Genomic DNA, 22,508 nt, shown 5'->3' on the forward strand with positions numbered 1-22,508 from the left:
CTCGGTGGCGCCACCTTTGTTTCATGTGCTGATATCAATCTTGGATCTTCCTCTCCATTTCCATTGCTATCACTTTGAACATACCACAGTAGCATAGTGACACAGCGCAACCGAACGCTGCACAGCGGTACCTATATCGAGTGACCATGCCACCAGCTGCTATCTCCCCGCCAGCTAGCCCACGCCTTCAAAGCAATGGTGATCTGTCCAGGTACAAGGGCTACGACCATGTGCACTGGTACGTGGGCAATGCCAAACAAGCTGCCGCCTACTACACGGCCCGCATGGGCTTCGAGAGAATCGCATATCGAGGCCTAGAAACGGGCTCCAAAGCTGTTGCCTCCCACGTCGTCGGCAACGGCAATATCACTTTCGTGCTCACCTCGCCCCTGAGATCGCTGGACCACCTGTCCCAGTTCAGCGAAGATGATCAGGCGCTGTTGACGGAGATTCACTCGCATCTGGAAAAGCACGGGGACGGCGTCAAGGATGTTGCGTTCGAAGTCGACGATGTCGAGGCTGTTTTCAACGCTGCGGTGCGGAACGGGGCGACGGTTGTTTCGGGCATCAAGACCCTGGAGGACAGCCAGGGTGTGGTCAAAATGGCAACCATACAAACATACGGCGAGACGACGCATACTCTAATCGAAAGGACAGGTTATTCGGGCGTATTCTTGCCGGGATATCGACAGGAGACTGCAGCGGATCCCCTTTCGAAACATCTGCCCCCAGTCCCACTCTTGCACGTTGACCATTGCGTTGGCAATCAGGATTGGAATGAGATGGACAAAGTTTGTGAATAGTATTACCCCCCGGGTTTCCCCTGAACAAACTGAAAAGAGAGACCTGGTTAACCCCGATTTTTAGTTATGAGAAAGTCCTCGGCTTCCATCGGTTCTGGTCTGTCGACGACAAGGATATCTTCACGTATGTACCCCTTTTCCTTTCCGTCCATAATACCTTTCTTGTAACTCCTCTGGTTAACACAAATAAAATATCTCCAGTGAATTCTCCGCCCTAAAGTCCGTCGTCATGGCATCTCCAAACGAGCTGGTAAAGATGCCCATAAACGAGCCTGCGAAAGGCAAGAAACAATCCCAAATCGAGGAATATGTCAACTTCTACAACGGGGCGGGCGTCCAACACATCGCGCTCCGCTCGGACGATATCATCCGTGACATCACGAATCTGAAAGCCCGCGGAGTGGAGTTCATCAAGGTCCCCGAGACGTATTACGAGGATATGAAGGCGAGATTGGAGAAGGGGGGCATGAAGTTGGAGGAAGACTTTGAGACGCTGAAAAGTCTAGATATTCTTATTGATTTTGATGAAGGGGGTTATCTGTTGCAGTTGTTCACGAAGGTATGTTCCTGAAATATCTTTTCTTCAGTTGTTATACATAGATTTTGGAAGGGCGGCAGACAATGCTAACCGGGATATTCTTGTTTTACAGCACCTCATGGACCGTCCGACCGTCTTCGTTGAAATCATCCAACGCCACAACTTCTCCGGCTTTGGCGCGGGGAATTTCAAATCCCTCTTCGAGGCCATCGAGCGCGAGCAGGCACTGCGTGGTAATCTGGTTTAAACCACTCCACATGACACAATATGAGATTATATGACAGCAATTTGCTTTTTACGCTGTTGGCTTTGGTTGGTTTTTTTTGGCAATCGTCCCCAACACGTGACCTCTATATCTCCTTTCTTTTCTATGCTCTTTTTGCTTTTCGACATGCTTTTCTTTGGTCTTATTTGACATGTTTATTTGGCGATATACAACATACGATTTTCATAGTTATGCCAGCTTTCGTTTGGATAAGTCGAGTGGTGGTCCTATATATAATATCTTGCCAAAAATATCTTGTACGAAGACACTTTGTGCTGGCAGGTGGTTAGAAGTGAGCCATTAGAAACAATTGCTATAATACGGGGATAACATATATCTTGCCTTCACTCTTGTTCAGCAGATAGATAATTCCATGGATATTCACAATACATTCCTTCTTTCATCACGCCAGCCCTGCACGTTGGAGTTGGCCGTGGCTCTCAATCTCTTTTCTCTCCATTTTCGACGCGGGGATCGGCAGCATACACTTCGGGGTTCGTTTCCCCTTTATTCTCCGCTAATTCCACTCCACATCACCGCTTGGGATTTCAGCGGAAAATTTGTTCATGCCAAACCCACGGCGGCCCAAATCGGCCCAGTCCTCGACTGACAGGGCATGCTCATCGGCCACGACAGGGCTACAGTGGGGTCACGGCGGATTTAGGTTAGTCCTGGCTTCAGAACTATTTGCGAAATGTCATGCGTTGTAACCCGCGGAAGACACATTATTTTCCAAGTTTAGAGAGATAGTGGAGTTGATTTAATATTGAAAGAACATAACTTGTCGACCCGTAGGCAATTGGATCACATTCTCCAGCACCGAAAATAGGTCAGTTTGAGAAGATGGTCGTATCAAGAGAAGTATCCCCCCTTTCATTCCGCTCGGAAATGAAGTGATAGCATTGCCTGCGCCGTGCCCATTGTCGATTCATTTGTATGTACACCTGGTGTTTGTCGCCTGCATCCGCTAGTGATGACATACACCCCTGCACATGTAAAGCAACGATCTCTTATTAGTCACCCAAGCGGAGGCAATAGAATGCTTCTTGAAGAAACTCTCTGCACTGCGATGGAGGAATCTCAACTGAGACGTTTAGATCGGATAGGACCATTGTGTGAATCACATTGCATCTTCTAGGCTAAAGATTTAACCGACTCGAACGAGGGATTTCGCTTGCCCGATCAAGAGAACGGCAAGTGAGCGAATAAGCATTGCGGGCAGGTTCGCCTCTTTGCGGACGGCTTGTCCAGATTAGAACCTATCCCCTTATCATACCGCTTTCTCTTAGTGGTTAAGAAGGGCAGCATGTCGCTCTCCTATAACTTCTAAGACGGCGGAGTTCTGTTGGAGGAATTGGCTTGAAGGGGGGGGGGGGGGTGGGGTTCGTCCCCTCTACAGCCAGCATGGCTAGGGGATGAACGGGCTCTTTTGCCCCAGTAGCCTAGAAATCCAGTTGCCCCTAAAATCGAGGAATGAATTCCATATTGCGTGGTGTCGGCTCTTTTCTTTCGTCTTCTTTCTGCTTCCTTCCTTTCTTTCTAGATGTGCGGTATATCATGTAACAGTTCTTATTGTGCAAAAGTAATTTCATGGATACAACAAGTACAACATACTAAAAGGTGTACACAGTATACAACTCTGTCCGAAATCGACATGTAACCTAATAGTCTATCACTCCCATTTTTAAGAACATGTCGTCATTGTCTATGTGCGCTTTGACCTCAGCACCTTGCAATTCATTGACATCCCAACAGGATTTAACGAAGCGTCCGTGGAACATAACAGCAGCGGAGGACGTGGCCCAAACAGCAAATTGGCCAGGTAGATTTTCTGGCGAGTTTTTGCACGTGTTAGCAACCTACTCCAGAATCCATGGATGGCAGTGCCGCTGCGTAGGGAAATTGATGGGCCAAAAAGAGGGAAATGAGGGGTGTATACCATCATCCCAGTCATAACTATGCTCCGAAAAACCAGCAGCCTTTACGCCTGGGCTGTAAATGAAACCAGGATCAAAGCTGATTATTTGAGCCTTCTCAACGGGTTCTTGGATGGCAATGCGATGTAGCAGGGCCAAAAATGCAGCTTTGCTCGAAGCGTATGTCCCTGCGATCGGGTTGAGATGGTAATCGGCGGCTGTTGCGGAGGATACATGAACCAGGCTCTGTACGATATGGACAAAATAATGAAAGGTGTATCAGCCCAGGCTAAGTTTAACAAGCAGCAAAGCTAAAATGCAGATCATTGATACCGGCCAGGGGAGCAAATTCTCACCTTCTTCTTTCCATTTGGAAAAGCATCGATGTTGTTGAAGAATCGTTGTGTCATATCCAAATTTGCACGTGTATTTCCGTCAAACGCAGCCCACGCGTCGCTGTGCTTGGCCTTCAGGATATCGCCTATGGGATCGATGACTCCGGCGTTCAGAACGAGCACATCGACTGCGGTATTTTCTTCCCTGAGTCGATCCCAAAACCGAGCGACCCTCATCTTGTCGGAGATGTCGCATGGCACGGCTTGAAGTTCACCACAATATCCAGGGACTTCCTTTTGCAGTTGCTTGACCGCATCAAAGAGAACCTCTGAGCGACGGCCTAGGAGGATGATTTTCTGTGCGCCAGCTTGGGCGAAGGCTCTGGCAATGGCTAATCCGATACCGCCGCCACCACCAGTGATTACCACGGTTTGGCCAGCTTGGGAGTGTTCGGGAGCAGTTGGGGATATGGCCGCATACGGCTTTCTATGAACGGTCTTCGTTGCGAAGCGCGGCATGTTGGAATATCTTAGATACAGGGAATTTGAATTCGAAATTTTGAGCTCAACTCACACCAAGTTGGTCTGTTATAGAAAGGAGAATAGCGTCTTCGAATGTTAATTCTGTATTCCAATGATTTGATAAGGATGCCGGAAGAGTATTCATTGCTGTTATTTATATTGCCAGTCTCCCCGGTCTCTTCCGCTCTTCATATCTCATGTTTCCGCAAGGTGATGGTTCATTCGGTGGTGTATTAAGACGATCATCCCGCCTGATGACGCTGGGGGGATCCACAACATTCTCGTAACTGTGCAATGGCTCCTTTTTGATTTGTTCACGCGTTGGCTTATGCCATGCCGTCTGGTCCGCAGCGCAAATGCAATGTTTGCTAGCGGAGTTCTGCTGTTGCGAGCAACAAACTGCTGGCGGATGTTGAGTTGACGTTTGACGTTGCGGAGTTGGCAGCGGAACTCCGTCAACTTTCCTGTTCGGGACAAGCCCCTTATTTAGTCATCCCGCCCCGGCAAACCGCCATCGATCTCCAGCACAAAATCTCTGCTGGACAGCTTTTCTTGATTTGCGAGGTCCTCCGCAGCTGTTGGCGAGAATGACTACCTCTCGCAGGAAAGCGTGCTCTTGGTGCATTAAGGCTAAGCGCCGCTGCGATCTCCGTCTCCCGCAATGCAGACGATGTTTCGTCAAGGGCTTGGACTGTAGGTATGGGCCCAGAGCCGAGCCGGAGGAACACCCTGGTACAGACTCCCTGTTTGCCAACAGTGAACTGGCATTCGACTTTTCGTCTCTCAATGGACTTATGCCCACTGATGTGTCGGCCCTAAACGAGACTGATCAACTCTCGAGGGTGTTTGAGCCGACTCTGCAGGACACCAGTGGACCAATCCAGGGGGATTCCACTGTGACATCCACTATGTTAGATTATGATTCCCATACGGCACTTTCACTTAGTGAATCCAGCCACCAAGAAGATCCCCCTCTACCCGGAGGATGCTTTGACGCAGCGGTACTCCAACTCTATGTGGATGAGTTGAAAAGATGGTTACTGCAATGGGTCACCAAGGGTACCAACCCGTTCATCCATCCACAACTGTACTATGATTATATACCGTCGGAAATTCTAGATGCCTACAGCTGCTGCTCTATCTACTCTACGAAAAGTGCGGGGAACCAAAGAATTGTCTTCCGCATCATCGAAGAGAAGGTGACTGCACTTTTAAATACCCATCACCTTCACCTTCACCAGCAGCAGCAGCAGCAGCAGCAGCAGCAGGAACAACAAACGTCCAATTTTACCCCATCCCATCTGACCCTCCGCAGACACCTTGCGCACGTACAGTCTCTGCTAATTTACCAAATAATCCGCCTTTTTGGCGGCGATATCCGACAACAAGCCCTCGCGGAACAGCAGGCACCCATATTAACAACCTGGCTACAGGAGATGTGGGACTCACTGATGAACAGCGGACTGGACATTTACTACAGTGACTCTAATGGCACATCATCACCCTCATCCTCCTTGTTTGCCGCCAGCGGTCAACCGCAAAATCAACAACCACAACGAGACCCCCTCTCCCTCTTTTCAACCCCAGTAACCTCGCTCTGGAAGGAGTGGCTCGTAGCCGAATGCGCCAGACGCACTCTAATCACTGTACGCGGCGTTGCCGGCGTGTATGAAACGATGAAGTTGGGATCTGCTGTTTGTCCTGGCGGGACGTCGTTCATCGCGAGCTCGGCGGTATGGGAGGCGCCGTCTGCGTATTGCTGGGCAAAGGCTTGGCGGGAGCGGGACAAGAGATACCTGGTTTCGATGGGGACGCTGCAATCGCTGGTGTGTCAAGCGCGGGCTTGTGACGTGGATCGGTTTGGGAAGGTGTTGCTGATGCTGTTGCATCACAGGGAGGGTGTGGAAAGGTGGATTGCGGAAACTGGAGGTGGGGAGGGCGTGTTTGGGTTAGCGTTAGATATTTGAAGGGGAGGATGAGAACGACGTCAGGCGGTGGCGATATATTTTTGAGGTTTCCTTTTCTCGTTTTATATCATATGTGAAACTACAATCATTGGGGACAATTATACATGGGCATGTTACTCAGTACAGCTTTTTTTTATTAGATTTTGTTACCTTTTCTAGGCAAAACAGGAGCAAGAAACAATAAACAATAAACAAATAAGCAGAATGAACCATGGGCTACCCCTACATGACAGAAAGAGGCGTATTGAACGCTGTGAGAAGGTGGACCGGTAAATGAGCAAATAAATACAAAACAAAAGAGCCCCAAACACAAAAGCGGATTTTCCCTAGATGGAACGTTCCAACCACATTCGAAAAAACAGACAACAGCAAGAAACGAGGAAGAAGGGGGGAAGAGAATTCAAGCACGGAAGAAATCAACGAAAATCGACGATCATGGAATCCAGCTAATTTACATGCAACACTCTCAAAACAATCCTTTCCCTCATTCCAGTAGAAGAATCTGACCCTGACAAATCCCAGCTAAATCGAGAACTTAACGCGGAAAAAAATAAAGAAAAAATGGTCGAAAATAGAAAAAAACCACAAAAGAAAGCAAGGACGAAAGAAAGAACCTCGTAATAGGAGCTGGAAAGCAGGGTAGAGAAGCAAAAAGGGAAGCAAGAGACTAACGGCGGACGATTAAGCTGACATAATAAGAAATCCTTGAGGGCTTGAAATCGTAAGTTGAGAGGCGTGGGAGGAAAGTATTCCATCGGACGAAAAAAAAAAAATAAATAAATAAATAAAGGAGGCGGGGAGGACAAAGGAAAAAAAGAAAGGGATATACAGGGCAACAGTAAGGCCGAATAAAACGGAAGACGGAATTGCGTGATTTAGTGTAAAGGAGATCTGAGCAGACAGATTTATTAGTGAAAGAGAAGGGGCCAGTGGGAATGAAGCAAACGAAAGTACACGGAGCATGACATCGAAAATCGGAAAACTTGAACAACGCATCACAAGACACCTAAAAGAAAATAAAAACTATGAGTTAGCCAATGCGCACATAGAGACCAAGATAACTTAGGAGTAAGGTGAGGACAAGGGAGAAAATATCTAATCACCAATAACTAGACAAATCTTCAACTCCCTCTCATTTAGCGGATTCCCACACAGATCCAACAGTGGCTCCTGCCCATCGGGCACGCGCACATCCCACCCCCAACACCTATCAATTTGAAACTGCTCCGGCTTGCTCTGGAAGCACGCAGGCTGTCCCGCACACGCGAAGTTGGAATACAGCTTGAAGTGCACGGTGACGGCGGAGCGAATGTCGACGTAGGGGAGCTTGGCGAGGATATCATTCGGGCGGCCGATGCGGGGGTACAACTGCCCCATACCGTTTCGAGTCCCGAACCTGTCCCCGAGAAGATCGAGTCTTGGGTATGCTTCGTTATAACAACTGGACAGGTCGCTTGGGTGGAGATCCGGGAGAACACGATAACAGCTAAGTGGGTCGTGGTGGGCCATGCGTGGTGGATTAAGACGGGAGCACCAGCTGTCCAAAGAAGGCTCTGCGCGACGGGTGTCGTAGATTCGCCGCAGATAGAGACCTACCCTGCTTGCGTAGATTCGCCGCAGATAGAGACCTACCCTGCTTGCCTTGGGGATAGTGTTGTAGTAGAGATAGAGGACCCATGTGGAGCCCGCGTACCAGAAGGGAGGCGAGAAACATCGTTGTTTACTGTCCAGGGTGGCCGGGTGGGGGAAGCTTGTTGAGAATCTGAATGGAGGGAAAGGGCTGTATTCGGGGTGTGGATCTGGGAGATTCATAGGAAGTGGTTTTATGAAATCGCTGCGTTCCCAGCCCGTAACAAATTGAGCTGCGATGAATCCGTGCTGTGGCACATGGTAGTTGCAGTCTTCATGAATAAGGCCCCTTGCTTTACGTGATACTACAAGGTTTGCGGACATTTTATCCTCCTTCGTAATAGGATATTCGTGGGGGATCGCGTCGCCGCCGGACATGGCGCATGGGTAAAGATCAGAATCTTTATGGAAACGATGTATTTGTATGCGCTGGGATGCAGGAAAGTCGCTCATCAGCATATCCTTTCTGATATTCAATTTCGGGCTAAATTCATCTGCAGAATCGACCAGGTGGGCAAGCTTTAACGCTTGTACAAAGGCAGAATGGATCACAGCCTGCTGGACAGGGCGTACTCCAAAGATGTCACGATGAGCCTGAATTCTACGGAAATGCTGAAGGGGAATATGCATATATCCTATATCCTCCATGATCATTTGTCGGATGGGAAGGATGTCAGGGTGGGTGTAGAGATCGAGCCATTGATTGTGTATATCTTCCGGGAATTGGCGAGCCGTCTCCAAATCCCCTTCCACGCTGGTATCCAGGTCCGTGTTGTTGTCTGTTTCCGGAGGGTCATCGGGAAGAAGGCCTTCTAATTGGCGTTTGACATGGGCGGGAGCTGAGGCCTTATCGTCTAAAAAGGGGACACGCATTTTCGAGGCCTTCATCTCAAGAATTCGGTCGAGAAGAGATACTGCATACTCCCACCTATTCAACTCGGAGGGCATGTAAAACGTATCTCCACCAATTATTTCTCTCACCAATTCCGCAGGAATGTGATCCCAAACAGCGAGTGGCATTTCGCAACCACGTAGACGCAATAAAGCCTTAGCCGCATCGAGAATCACCATCCCTTCCTTCCCATAATAGCTTTCAGAGAAGGTATGTATGATAAGATGGATGTTCGAGACATTCAAGTGGTGCATGATATTTTGAGCTGCCCACTTCAATAGCTCAGGGAGTTCTAACCATTGACAAGATGCGAATATCCCTACAGGATCCAATTCAATCAAGTCCATGACGTTTCGACCGTACATATACTCTAAAGCAACTTCAAAGCCTACTTTTGTGATGTTTGGGTCCATCTCATCGGGGAAGATTGAAATGCCACGTTCGCTATTCTCGCTCCATTGGCCGGAAAGCATCGCAGAAAAGTAAGGACTCCTTTCCAGAATAGAGCGATGCAAGCTGTAAGTTGTCCCAAAGGCATTAACCGTGACCTCTGGAATTCCGTCTGCAGCGCTCCCAGCCAAAGCTGTTGCTGTGGGTTTTGGGCTTGAGCCATTGGCAGGATGTGCCCTAACTAACAAAGATATTAGAATCAATCGTTCTACAAAGGGAGCTAGGCACTTTACCCGCTGCAGATGGATCTGCCATGGTGGAGCTGGAAGCCCGAGTATCAGTGCCTTTCCGGCTAGCTTGCCTCCTCAACACTGCGAAGGATCGTGGATTTGTAGCAACTTGAGAAAATGGCGCGATGCTTTGTCGTGAGCTCGTCAAGTTTAACCACTCCGATGAAGGGGATGTTAAACGACCGGAGATGGTCTTGTTTCTCGCACGTCTAGGCTGCTTGGGACGAATAACACTCGATGACGATGATGAAGTGCCAGTGGAAGCCAAAGATGGCACGAGTGTGCAGCTTCGCGCTCTGCTTAGGTCTCTCGACAAGGATGATATCAGATCATCGATAGCCTGTACGGGGCAGTAATGGCTTGAGTGTGCTAAGGGGGTTTTGGAGGAAATGGATGATGAGGAACAGCAGTTGATGTTTGGAGGTTTGTGATTTGAAGCACCGCGTTCCTGTCTCGAGAAAAAAGACGACAACAACACTTTCTCTGAGAGGTCCTGGAGCGATTCATAACATTGGTGGTCATCATCGGCAAACAGTGAAGCATTGTGATGGCGATGGTCGTCGGTGGTGATTGAAGTAGGCATCATTTTCTGCCACTCAGCACTGTATCGCTGTCTTTCTCTGTGCATTGTCTGAACAGAAGAGCACTCTTTGGCCTGAAAATAAAGAAATAGAATAAAAAGGCAATCAAAGCCAATATACAAGAATTTAGTCCTTGTGTTGGTGTTTGGTGCAATAGAAAGAGATCAGCAGAAGCGGATATCTTATATCCAATATCCAGCTCCACCTTTAGAAATGTTCCTCATCCTTGAGAGAACCACATGTTTTAGCTCAGGCGGGCCGTATGGTGGCTGCATGAACAGAGGAGAAAGCATCCTGTGGTTCGTCAATTGCAAAATACATAAGAAGTGGAGTTATCCCTCATGCTGGGTGATAGGTGACAGATCTGTTGTCGTAAGGCACTGGTGACAGAAATGAAGGGCATGATATTGAAGGAACAACAGAGCAAGAGGGACAGCCCCAGTCCAGCGGGCGCATAGTCTCATGCAGGAGTCATCTCTATTTGCCAACGGGCGCATTTTGGGCCCCTCTACGCCGCCAGCTGGACACAGTGTAGCCAATGCAGCCATACAGGAAGCGCCAACGTAGTCAAAGAATACACAGTCAAGTCAAAGTAAGGCGGTGGGGATATATCCTGATGACTAAGTCCCAGCTGCTTGTATGAACGTTATATTAGGCCACTAGGGCAAAAGAGCTCAATCACCACCAGCGCCATAGTGGTATTAGAGGGTACGAATCACCCAATCCAATCCCCCCAACACGTTAGCATTTAAAAAAACACTCAGGACTTCGAGTCACGTATATTCTTATCCGCAAGAGCCGCCATTCCCAAGGGCGCTTGTTTCGATATATCGTAGGTTTGCGGACCGTTTGCAATCACGAAGACGCCCTGTTGTTTATTATTCCTAGTTCAATGGGTTCCGCGTCACGAAACTTGATACACTGCAAGGGGCCTCCTACGTACTCTCTTTATTACCCCCGACTAGCGAAGACGAAGCGACGGGACTGGCTCCCGAGCAGCTAGTCGGCGAGCCCGTACCATTTCGCGATGGAACGAATGATCAGTCCTTGAAAAGATCTCTGAAAAGGAGTTCTTGGATCAAAAGGGGAGGGAGAGAAGCGACGGCATCACGCCCATCGAAGCGCAAGATACATACCACGCTCGGCTGACAAAGGCCCCTTCCGTTGGGAAGGATGGTATCCTAAAATCAGAATGCAGCAGGTTTATATTGTAAACTATCTTGATACCTTGCCATCCGCCCTACCGAGCAGCGACAACGCCTTGCCGTTTGCAGGCCCGGTGTAATCTCATATCAGGAGATGCTCAGTCTCCAGTAGCTAAACAAACGCGAATGTTGCACGTGTGTCCATCCGCCCTTGTTAATGAGATAATTATTATGGCTGATCGTAAATAGTGAACTTTACCACAACGACGTTGTGCCGTGGGATCCACGCTCAAAAAAAGATACGCTATGACGAGGAAATAACAAATGGTATTTGTGATTAACTCTCGACCTGAGCCAATTCAACCGAATATTCCTCGTTGTCTGCCTTCCGATTCTGAGAGGCGCAGATATATATTCAACTATTCAGCAAACCGCAGTCTTCGAGGACTACGATCGTGAGGAGCGGGATGACTACTACTGCCGATAGAGGAGGTGGGAACTCGGAAAGGATGTGTGGCTTCTCTGGCTTTCCTTTTCTTTTAGCTGATCACTTAACAGCGGCTTTTCTTGGCCAATGTTGAATTCTCCCATGCGGACTAACCTTAGCTGGCATTGTTAGCCACTACATCCACCTCTTACCTTATAGAACTGCAGTTTGCGTTACTTTCTTCGCTGAGAGAATCTCCATCGGAACTCGCTGTAGACAGTTTTGACTGACTTGAAATATTGATACGGCATTAGCTTCCGCCACAATTTATTAGATAGGGCTTGGCTGCTCACGTGGCTTTCTCCTCTGCTGGTTTGCCCAATCAGGAAATAGATGTTTGACTGATTCAACCTCTCGATAAACCTAACCAGAAATAGAGAGACACCGTATGCTCCCTAGAATTGCATTGCAGGCTACCTGCTACCACCATGGCCTTTGCTGGTCCTATGTTTAGGAGCCTGGCTCCCCGCGTTTCAAAGGAGTTCTTTACCTGCCGTCAATGCCTGAGGAAAAACTCCCAATTCGGCGTATCGTCGCAAAGATGGATGAGCGTGCTCCCCATCCGCACCACCCTAGGCCCTAAGGTGACTTCTTTAACATCGTCTGTACGAATGCAAAGCTCCTCGATACCGAGATTTGCGTCCTTCACTTCCGCTGCAAAGCCTGCTGGCAACGGGTCCTCGGCCGGCAAATCCAAATATCCCGACGTTAGCGATAAAGTCGTGGCGTACTGGTTATTGGGGAGCGCTGCATCTGTTTTTGGCCTCGTTGTGTTTGGAGGGTTGACCAGACTGACTGAATCTGGGTTTGTTTGTGCCGCACTCTCATCCGGTTGATGGTTAGACAAATGAAGCGTGTAAGGGTTTAACTAATTTGTGCTCTGCAGACTGAGTATCACAGAATGGAGACCCGTGACGGGATCGCTACCGCCTTTCAGCGCCGAGGACTGGGAGTCTGAATTCTCCAAATACAAATCCTCACCAGAATATAAGATCTTGAACCCCAATATGTCCCTATCCGAATTTAAATTCATATACTACATGGAATGGATACATAGACAATGGGGTCGTTTCGTGGGCCTCTCCTTCATCCTGCCAGCTGCCTTCTTCGCCGCAACAAAAAAAGTTTCTAAACCAATGTCCTTGCGGCTACTGGGTATTGGCGGTCTGATCGGATTCCAAGGCTTCATTGGCTGGTGGATGGTGAAGTCAGGACTCAAGGACGACCTTTTCGCTCCTGGCAGCCATCCCAGAGTGAGCCAGTATAGATTAACGACCCACCTAGGCACAGCTTTCCTTTGCTACACGGCGATGCTCTGGAACGGCCTCGCGATCCTCCGCTCCAACCGCCTTCTCAAAGATCCTGTCAAGGGCATGGAAATCCTCAACGCCCTCCGACACCCCAAGCTCAGCATATTCCGCAAGTCCGTAGCGGGCCTCGCCCTCCTCGCCTTCACCACTGTCATATCTGGCGGGCTCGTCGCAGGCCTGGACGCAGGCCTCATCTACAATGAATTCCCCTTCATGGGCGAAGGCTTCGTACCTCCCACCTCCGAACTGTTTTCTGCCCACTACTCGCGCCTAGCTGATAAGTCGGACCTGTGGTGGCGGAACATGCTTGAGAACCCGTCCCTGGTTCAGCTGAACCATCGCATCCTGGCCTTGACCACTTTCTCCTCCGTCATGAGTCTGTGGGCCTACACTCACTTCTCGCCGGCTGTCAAGCAATTGCTGCCCAAAGCCGCGAAGAAAGGGATGCACGGCGTTGTCGGCTTCACGTTCCTGCAAGTTTCGCTAGGCATCACAACGCTCATGTACCTGGTACCCACTCATCTTGCATCGGCACATCAGGCTGGTAGTTTGTTCCTCTTGACGTGGGTTCTTGTGCTCGGGAGCAGAATCTGGAATCCATCGCGCACGGCGCGGTTACTACAGATGGCGGCGAAGATGAGTAAGGGACCCGTGCCCAAGCCTGTTGCTAGTAAATAGGAGCCGGGCAATATCTCGGGTGCGTTCCATATTTTTGAAGGGGGGGTGGTCTAGCTTCGCACGTGGGCAAGATGCCATATTCTCTTGTATTATGTATTTTATCCATTCCTCTCCTCTTTATGACTTGCACATACCCCACTCTTCCATGAACCCTCAATTTGTATTATGTATACATCTCCTACAACCACCGCGGAACATCTACAACTACATCTTCCATGCAGGCATTGCCAGCATGTCAATCCCACAATAAAGTTGATACCTACCTGCCAAATCTACACCTGTTCCACGCGATTGGCTTAAATATATCGATTGGTATACTGACACCAAACAGTGTCAATCGTTGAACATCCGCTCCGCCACAGCAAACTCAAGTTCCCCATATAACCAACGAGCACAACAAAGATATTGAGCAAAATGTTATGTCTCTATTTTATGTCCACGTAGTGGTAGGGGTATATTCCATCCGGCATTATTGAAACAGTTACACAGCACTGCGCTCTGTACCAAACAACATGGGCTCAAAGAAAAGAAAAGTAGGGAAAGAAAGAAAGAAGTGGATCAACGAACTAGAGTTGAAAGAATTACTTTTTCCTTCCATTCTCATTTCCAATGCCACGTACACTTTTATGTGACTGCGTAAGGAAATTATATCATGGCTGCGATATGAATTAAGAGCGATGACGCGGAACCAAATCACACATGGTAGGACATAGAGGAAGAAGGTATGAGAAAAGGGCAAAAATACAAAGCTGAAACCTTTTATTAAGAGGGTTTTCTGATCCCTGTCCGGACGTGCTGAAGAAGAGAGAACCTCAGCCAAAATAAATGCAGGAAGAAAGCAATGCATGTAAACAGAACTCAGCAGAAGCCAACTAGTTGGTGCTGTAGAAAGTTGTTATCTTGTGTTGAAATCAATCAATAAAAGACATGCAAGACATTTGATCTCAAACAGTCAAATAGAAAGGTGAAAGAATGTTTGAAACATCACTATCACCATGATCAGTCAGAGCTTACTGGGAAACCTGCAGTTTATTCTCAATTTAAGTCAACATGACAAAAAGTCATGTAAGAGAGGGGTGAAAGGACAGATATTGACTTCAGGTCTCAATCTCTGCTCTCTACCTTTGACTGACTAGATATTTTCCTTCCAAATGTGTCAGACACAACATTATAGTAAGCTATCCTGAGAAAAAAAAAAAAAAAAAAACAGAAAGGTGTTGAGGAGCAAAAAATCCATTCAATGCCTTCAAGAATGAAAAGAACACAAAAATCTGTCATCGGAATCATCACAGTATGAAAAATCAAAGCCAAAAACTCCCAACATAAACCGCACACACCCCTTCTGTGTTGATTTGAATGCAGCTCCCCAGCGACAAAACAACAGTCTTCACTTTATTGTAGTTGCTTTTGTTATCATTGTTCATTTCGATCTGTACCCCTTCCCCACCTCCTCCATCTGCATCTCACTCCCCTCACCCGCTGCACCCGCGATCCCTCCAATCTCCCTCCTCGTCAGTGCTTTCATCAATAAACGGGCCCCTCCAAACACTTTCCCGCTTCTCAATATCGCCTAAGTCCCTCTTGCGCTTCCGTGGAGAAGTGGTTAGCTGAGAGGGAAGTGCGGGGTGGGTCACCTTCGCTCCCCCCGCCTTTTCTCCACCCTGCGGCATGCCGGAGGGTGGTCCGCGGCTAATTCTGAGACTAGAGCTGGGATGGCTGTTGGCGCGCGAGAGGCGCTCGTTATATGCGGGTGTGAGCTGGTCGTCTGGGCCAATGGGGACGAAGAGGGGGGAGTGGAGGTTGTGGGCGGAGGGCGGATCTGTGGTTCGGCTTTGGCAGGCGGCATCTTCAAATAGGCTTACGGCCGTGCTGATGAGGACATCGATCCGTTCGCGGGACTCGGGAGCCAGGTCGCTGTAATAGCGGCGGTTCTTGTCCATGCCTCTGGCATTTTGGCAGCTTATCCCCATAGCAACCCCGTCACCTCTGGAATCGTTCTCGTCCTGGTTGGTCAGGGAGCTATAGGGGTATCGACGAGCAATCAGTCGCGCGCGGTCAGTTTGATATGCTGGCAACTCATTCGCGTCATTGCAATCCTCAGAGCTGGGGTCTGGGATGTTGCTGCTGTGCGAGTACACGGGGCAGGCGGCTTCCCCTGTCTGACCAGCTCGGTGGGAGATATCCAAACATCTGTTTTTGTAGTGTAAGGCAGAGGGAGAGCCACCATGCTTGTCTATCGAATGGATCGAAAGGACATCGTCAGAATCATCAGTCTTTATCATTGTGTCGTTGTTTTTATTTTCTGACACTATCATGACATCGGAGTCATTGTCCTCGACATCGTCACTTTCATGAGACATCTGGTCATCGGTATCTTCTACTCCATCCTCTTCATCATCTCTCTCATCCACATTCTCTTCATCTACCGCATTAGGATTGAATACGGGTCCCTTGAACACCCGCGTGACCGTATGCTGCCCGCCGCCCCTATTAAGCCAGCACGGTGTGCAAATCTGGAATCCACAAGTCGTGCAGCGTTGCAATGTGGCTTTATTATGCTTGTTGCATTTGTCGCACTTTGCCGTGTGTATGAGAATCTCCTTGAAATTGGTATGTGCTGCTGTTGTTGGCGGATAAAAGGGTGGTGGTGCAGTGCTTTTTGATGCTGTTGGAACCGGAGTTGGTGTTTTGACGCGTATCAATGGGGGAGGGAGAGAAAGAGGAGACACTTTTCTGCCAGGAGTCTTTTCTTGAATATCCAAGCTGGAGACCTCGGAACTGGAAGGTGGTGGAGATAGTGTAAAGGGTATTGTGCTGGATGCCCGGTTTTGTGAGCTTGATTCAGCTTTATGGAAGAGTGTCCCACGATAGGGGGAGAATGGAGAGGTCTTTCTTGAAGATTTTTTCAAGAGTGAAGAGGTTTTCTCTGCTTCCATGGTTGCGAGTTTGTTCGTTTCAACGGGGGTGTCTAAGAAGAAACGTGATATTGATATTTCAATTGATATCTGCCTTCTACTCAAAGAAGATGAGGACAGAAGACCAAGGTCGAATGCAAAGGGGGTATGAAGTTTGCTAGATGTTGAACGGAGAGATATTAGCAGGATGTGTTGGACAACATGGTAGCCACTGGTTTTCTATCAGAAACAGTCGGAGATGGTGGAATAGTTTTCAAATCATCAAGAAGATCAAGAGCTTGCTGAATTAGAAAAACATCAAATGGCAAACTGTTTGAGAAAACCAACAACACCGTCCCAAGATTGTTCATTCACTGTTGACTTCTTTTAAACAATGTTGTGGTACGTTCCTTGAGAACGAAGAAAGCAGCAACCAAAAGCAGACAAGGAAACGATCTTCTTTGAACAGCAAGATAGCACAAGAGAAAAGGATAGGGTATTGGCAAGCATATAACACAAGAACCTCAAATCGTCGAGGACAAAGTTCGAGCAACCTCCAACCCAACGATCGATCGTGTTAAAGCTGCGATATAAAATACCCTTCAGGCGTCGATGATAACGGCACAGGAGCAACCCTCGAGGGACAGGTTGATAGACGCTGTGGATGAAACTGGGTCTTCGTTCGCAGACAAGGATAGGGACAAGAACAAATTGATATAGATGTAGAGTACGAAAATGATAGCGACATGTCAGTGTATGTATGAGGGAGGAAGAAAGAAGGGCATGCGCAGGAGAGGACGAACAGCTTAAATAGATCCATTGTCAGGAGCGTATTCACACATATTGTCTACCAGGAGATACGTCTTCCCCAACGAGTGAGAGTGACAGTCCAAATGGGTCCTGTATATTCCCAGCGTCAAGAATTGTGGCAAAGAAGAGGAAGATCAAAGGTGATGCGGATACAGTGACTGCTTGTGGTATATCAGGGCGTACATAACCAGGCCATTGGGCTGTTTTCATTCATATCATGGCGTGTGTTAAGGAACAAACCAACAAGGAATCCGGCAAAAGGGACAGCAAGGAAGAACAAAACATTGAAAGGTGAAGAAGAAACGGGGAATTTGAATCAATTTGAATGTATTTATGCGAACGAAAGCAGAATCGATTTCTCCAAAGCAACTTCCAACCAACAGAGGCTTCTTTTTCCCACTGCGATGCCCTGAAATCTGTTCAGCGAGCCGCTCGATTCAGTGACTATGAAGTATTCAGAAAAAGAGCGGCGAGCCTCCTCTCATCCCCCCTTCTCGAGGAGGCAGAGATGGCCCAGCTCGCAAGCCAGAACTGTGCGTTGAAAACGCTGGTGGCAGCGGTAAGTCATGCAACCGGAATCCACAGATTCTCTTTAACATAATAACATCCATTGGTCATGGCTTTTTAACGGAACGGGCTACGGAAGAGGATTTGTTCAGATACAGCCGGCATCGATGGATGTAAAAACCACCCTCTCAGCTTTTCACTCTGGTTTCGAAAACATGTATATGGATCCTGAGGTTAATTTCCATCTGGCCTGACAAATAGCTTTAATGAAGAAAATGGAATTTCATGTCGTTGTCGGAAGTTTGACCTTCAGAAATTGATTGAAGGCGCTATTTATGCTGCTAGTGATGGAGCACAGACAGAGTTATCAGTCCCACCCACTCCTTACAGTTTTACATCATACATAGCTTTTTACTTATTTTTCTTTCAAGTACAAAAGTGTTGAAATGTGTGGAGGGATTGCATAACAAAGCTTTGCCCCTGACAATGGAGAATGGCAACGAGGTGATTGCCAAACTTCCAAACTTCCAAATCCCAATGCTGGCCCTCCGCGATATCTAACTGCTTCAAAGGTTGCAACACAGGAATTTGTCAGTCATCCCTCGGGTCTTCGTTTCAATTAAGTTGCTAATCTAACCACATTCATTATTTCCCTTAGCTGCGCGAAGTAGTAAATGTGCCAGCCCCGCGAGTGTTTGCATCGTCCTATGGCCCCGTGAACCCGATTAGCGCAAAGTCTATCGTCAAAGAGAAAAACCCCTTGGACGAGGCTGGGAGGCCTATGGCACAGCTGGCCGCGAAAATCGAAATTGCGAGTAATCGAGCAAGTTGTCAACAATTGAGCAGGCGCTCATCACCACCAGATTCACCAAGCATGGCCGTCTTTATTTCAAGCAAGACTTCCCCGCTTTGAAAGAGAGAAATAATGCCCTCTTGGTTGGGTCGTTCTCCTCGGTGCAATTTGATAACCTTGATCGATGTGTCTTTCAAGGAGTCCGAGTTCCCAGATCAGGCTCTTGCCCTACTTTCAAAATATCTGAGCGTTGCCCCCCATTTTGGTTCCCAGCGACAATGACTCTGAGGCTATCGCAAATGCTCTTTGGCATCCTGATCTCCACCTCATAAATATGTTATATAACGTCTTTGTTGGCCCTACAATGTGTCAAATCACCGGCATAATTGACTGGCAGGGCGCCAGCATCGCGCCGCTGTTTTACAAGTCCTGCATACCCTGTATGTTCAGACATGATGGCCCGGTGCGAGATTGCTGGATTGTCCCCGAAAGGCCAAACAATTTTGACATTCTGAGTCAAGAAGAGCAGAGACAGATGAACAGAGGTTCATAAAACTAAAGGATGCATAAATTCTACGAGGCGATGGTTAATAAACATGCGCCAAATCACTGGGAAGTGCTAAGGATGAAGGAGACCAGCCATGTAGTGTAGCCATGCCAAGAAAGGTCATGTGAGTAGGCAGGCAGGTTCTGGGGCAGTTGAACTCTGTGCTCTTACCCGTGAATTATTTGTCTACCTGCCAACCTGCCTGCTTGATATTCGATTGATTGCTAATAGAATAGAGAATGCTAGCTATCTGCCTACCTACCTACCAACCTGCCTGCTCAATATTCAATCAATCCCTGTGAGAATAAACATCACCATCTAGCTTACTAGCCGACTACCTGCAGAAGAACTACCAAGGAGCCTACAAAAAGAACAACTCACATTAAAATATTTTCCCTATTTGAAATTCCGCCCTTGCATCGCTCACCTCAGACGATCCCAGACGTTCGACCACAGCCCATTCTTAGGTTCATTAGGTTAGGGGGTCGGGCCGGAATTTTGCTCTTCCTTTCTGGACGGCGGTGTCGCTGGGAATTGAAGTCCTATAGGTCCAGAGAAAAGAAAGTAAAATAGACGTTATTTGGGAGCTGCAGTTCATCCATTATGGGGAGAAATGGAAACAAAAATCGTAGAGGTATTGCTTTTATTTTTTTTGATATGTATGCAATGTATTATAGGTAGAGTGATAAAACGGCTGGAGATGTTGCACATTGAATTTGGTAAGATATTCCTGAATATGCCTGGGAAATTCAGAAATAGAAAAGTTGATGATATTTCAGGTCCATGGTGATTGAAAACTATGAATGAGCTGATATCTAATTTCCAACCAACAAGCCTTAGTTACATATAGGCTGCATCAGTTTGTAACCCTTCTAGTGCCCCAGTAGCCATCATCACTCATTAAATTGGTACGCATTTTTCTTTCCCAACGTTTATTTATGTGCTAATGTAACGAATGTCAGTATTCACGAAATATTGAAAGCATGTGGAAATGGGAGTGCGTAGGGTAAGGCTTACGAATTCCCTCCACAGGCAGCGGCTCAACACCAACAACCTCCGCCGCCAACCTCTCCCCTTTTGCACCTGCATGCTTCTCCTCTTTCATGAATGGGAACGCAAGCACCTCCTTGATACTATAATTATCAGTCAGGAACATCACAAGTCTGTCGATGCCCATGCCCCAACCCCCAGTGGGCGGGAGACCGAATTCCAAACTCGTGCAGAAGTTCTCATCGATCAGCTGCGCCTCGTCGTCACCCTGAGCCTTCTGGGACGCTTGCTCTTCGAATCGAAGACGCTGGTCAAAGGGGTCGTTCAACTCTGTGTACGCGTTGACGATTTCCTTCTTGCACACGAAGGCTTCGAAGCGCTCACACAGCCCGACGTTATCGCGATGGTATTTGGCCAGCGGAGACATCATCTGCGGATGCCCGGTGATGAATGTCGGGTTGATGCAGGTCTCTTCGATGAATTCTCCGACAAGCTTATCGAGCATGCGGGCGTTGGTTTCTGGCGGCGTGCATTCGATATTGACTTTCTTCAGGATCTTCTTGAGGAACTCGTTTGTCTCCATGGTATGCAGCTGATCACCGGGAGGGAACTTCTCGCCCGTAGCTTCTTCAAGGGCAGGGATCATCTCAATTCGCTTCCATGGAGCCTTCCAATTGACCTTGAATTCCTCGCCCGTCTGGGTATGGAATGTAGTTTCATAGCCACCAGTGATATGCTTTACGAGCCCAGAAACAAGTTCCTCGGTCACGTTCATGATATCGTAGACATCAGCGTATGCCCAGTAGAACTCGCAAGTGGTGAATTCCGGGTTATGAGTGAGATCGATGCCCTCGTTTCGGAATTGACGACCCAACTCGTAAACTCGTTCCAAGCCACCGACAATCAACATTTTGAGATAAAGTTCCGGAGCGACACGCAGGAACATGTCCATGTTGAGGTCGTTGTGGTGCGTAATGAATGGCTTCGCAGTGGCACCGCCAGCAATAGTGTTCATCATAGGAGTCTCCACCTCGACGAAGTCGCGCTCATCGAAAAAGCGGCGGATATACGAAATCATCTTGGACCGGGTGACGAAGACATTCCGCGATCTGTCGTTCATGATCAAGTCCAGATACCGTTGTCTATAGCGCTGCTCCTGATCCCGAAGCCCATAATGTTCCGAGGGGATCTGATGCAGACACGGCGCGAGCAGCACCACTTCAGTAGCGAATATCGACAGCTCTCCATCCGCGCGGTTCTTCGGGGCAGTGCGACCTGGAAAGCCAACAATGCCCACAATGTCTCCTCTTCTCAGATGTTCATGTTGGTCCTCGAAGGGAATGTCTCCCTTCACGTTCTGCGCTTGGCATGCGACTTGGATCTTCACGCCCTCAGCACGAATATCATAGAAAATCAATTTGGCCCCTGCCGACCGCTTGGTATAGATCCGTCCCGCGATGCGCAGTTCCTTGTCCTTGACCTGGTCACCCTTCTGCAGCGACTCGTACTGCTTAATGACCTCTCGTACATCATCCGTGACCAGGAACTTATGTGGATATGGGTTGGGGCTCTTAGTCTGTCGGAGTTTATTCACTCGTCCACTTCGGATCTCGAAGTATTGCTATAATATATGAATGAAATTGTTAAAATTTTATAAATCAACGCCAACCTCAGCCAATAATTGCGCTCAATAGTGACTCTGGAATACCCACGTTAGGCGTCAAATTGCTCTCCTCCTCCTCAGCACTGGCCTTCTTCTCTGGCTTGGGGGGTGCGGCAGCGGCCCTCTTCTCCCTTTCCGCTTCCTTAGCCCGATGCTTCTGTCGTTTCTTCAATTCCGACTTAGACACGTGCTCACCGGTGACTTCATCAAGGTGCAGGTTTGCGAGATTGTCGGCAGCGGCATCGGTAGCTGGCCCTTGGTCTGGTCCCCCCATTGTGTTGGTAATCAGGGCAAGAGGCGGGGAATCGCAAAATGTGTATTGTCTGTAAGATAAGCCCACGGGATCTGATAGTGTTATGGGTACTTGTGAAAGGTACTGCAATGTGAACAATCTGTGTGAACTCAATTGATTGTGGAGTGAAAAATACCTTTGCGATGGCGGGGGTTGCGGATTGTTGGAGGGGTTCGGTTTGGGTGAGTCACTAAATTTTCAGTGAACTTTTTTTATGTTGGCCCTATTCAACTACAATATTTGTCGTACCAGCAAAGGCACCCA

General features: G+C 48.2%; 8 protein-coding genes across 8 annotated transcripts; 4 read left to right on the forward strand and 4 right to left on the reverse strand.

The window, feature by feature from the left end:
- Positions 1 to 146: 146 nt before the first annotated feature.
- HCBG_03027 (T-cell reactive protein) lies at positions 147 to 1,923 on the forward strand (the record flags this gene model as incomplete). The annotated part of the gene is made up of 4 exons (XM_045430076.1): positions 147 to 802; positions 868 to 927; positions 1,005 to 1,362; positions 1,454 to 1,923. 4 exons carry the CDS (start codon positions 147 to 149, stop codon positions 1,586 to 1,588), a joined length of 1,209 nt encoding a protein of 402 aa, XP_045289971.1.
- A 1,344-nt stretch (positions 1,924 to 3,267) lies between these two features.
- Positions 3,268 to 4,376, reverse strand: HCBG_03028 (uncharacterized protein; the record flags this gene model as incomplete). Its single annotated transcript, XM_045430077.1, has 3 exons — positions 3,268 to 3,437; positions 3,546 to 3,768; positions 3,879 to 4,376. 3 exons carry the CDS (start codon positions 4,374 to 4,376, stop codon positions 3,268 to 3,270), a joined length of 891 nt encoding a protein of 296 aa, XP_045289972.1.
- Positions 4,377 to 4,966: 590 nt separating this feature from the next.
- On the forward strand, positions 4,967 to 6,346 carry HCBG_03029 (uncharacterized protein; the record flags this gene model as incomplete). Its single annotated transcript, XM_045430078.1, has 1 exon — positions 4,967 to 6,346. One exon carries the CDS (start codon positions 4,967 to 4,969, stop codon positions 6,344 to 6,346), a length of 1,380 nt encoding a protein of 459 aa, XP_045289973.1.
- Positions 6,347 to 7,441: 1,095 nt separating this feature from the next.
- On the reverse strand, positions 7,442 to 10,531 carry HCBG_03030 (uncharacterized protein; the record flags this gene model as incomplete). The annotated part of the gene is made up of 3 exons (XM_045430079.1): positions 7,442 to 9,498; positions 9,551 to 10,202; positions 10,448 to 10,531. 3 exons carry the CDS (start codon positions 10,529 to 10,531, stop codon positions 7,442 to 7,444), a joined length of 2,793 nt encoding a protein of 930 aa, XP_045289974.1.
- A 1,657-nt stretch (positions 10,532 to 12,188) lies between these two features.
- Positions 12,189 to 13,748, forward strand: HCBG_03031 (uncharacterized protein; the record flags this gene model as incomplete). Its single annotated transcript, XM_045430080.1, has 2 exons — positions 12,189 to 12,565; positions 12,647 to 13,748. 2 exons carry the CDS (start codon positions 12,189 to 12,191, stop codon positions 13,746 to 13,748), a joined length of 1,479 nt encoding a protein of 492 aa, XP_045289975.1.
- A 1,472-nt stretch (positions 13,749 to 15,220) lies between these two features.
- Positions 15,221 to 16,684, reverse strand: HCBG_03032 (uncharacterized protein; the record flags this gene model as incomplete). The annotated part of the gene is made up of 1 exon (XM_045430081.1): positions 15,221 to 16,684. One exon carries the CDS (start codon positions 16,682 to 16,684, stop codon positions 15,221 to 15,223), a length of 1,464 nt encoding a protein of 487 aa, XP_045289976.1.
- Positions 16,685 to 18,445: 1,761 nt separating this feature from the next.
- HCBG_03033 (uncharacterized protein) lies at positions 18,446 to 18,872 on the forward strand (the record flags this gene model as incomplete). The annotated part of the gene is made up of 2 exons (XM_045430082.1): positions 18,446 to 18,463; positions 18,618 to 18,872. 2 exons carry the CDS (start codon positions 18,446 to 18,448, stop codon positions 18,870 to 18,872), a joined length of 273 nt encoding a protein of 90 aa, XP_045289977.1.
- Positions 18,873 to 19,926: 1,054 nt separating this feature from the next.
- On the reverse strand, positions 19,927 to 22,387 carry HCBG_03034 (lysyl-tRNA synthetase; the record flags this gene model as incomplete). Its single annotated transcript, XM_045430083.1, has 3 exons — positions 19,927 to 20,242; positions 20,317 to 21,910; positions 22,002 to 22,387. The coding sequence occupies 3 exons, from the start codon at positions 22,224 to 22,226 to the stop codon at positions 20,232 to 20,234; spliced, it is 1,830 nt and encodes a 609-aa protein (XP_045289978.1).
- Between the last annotated feature and the right edge of the window lie 121 nt (positions 22,388 to 22,508).

This window comes from Histoplasma capsulatum, assembly GCF_000150115.1.
Source record: "Histoplasma capsulatum G186AR genomic scaffold supercont2.3, whole genome shotgun sequence".
NCBI lineage: Eukaryota > Fungi > Ascomycota > Eurotiomycetes > Onygenales > Ajellomycetaceae > Histoplasma > Histoplasma capsulatum.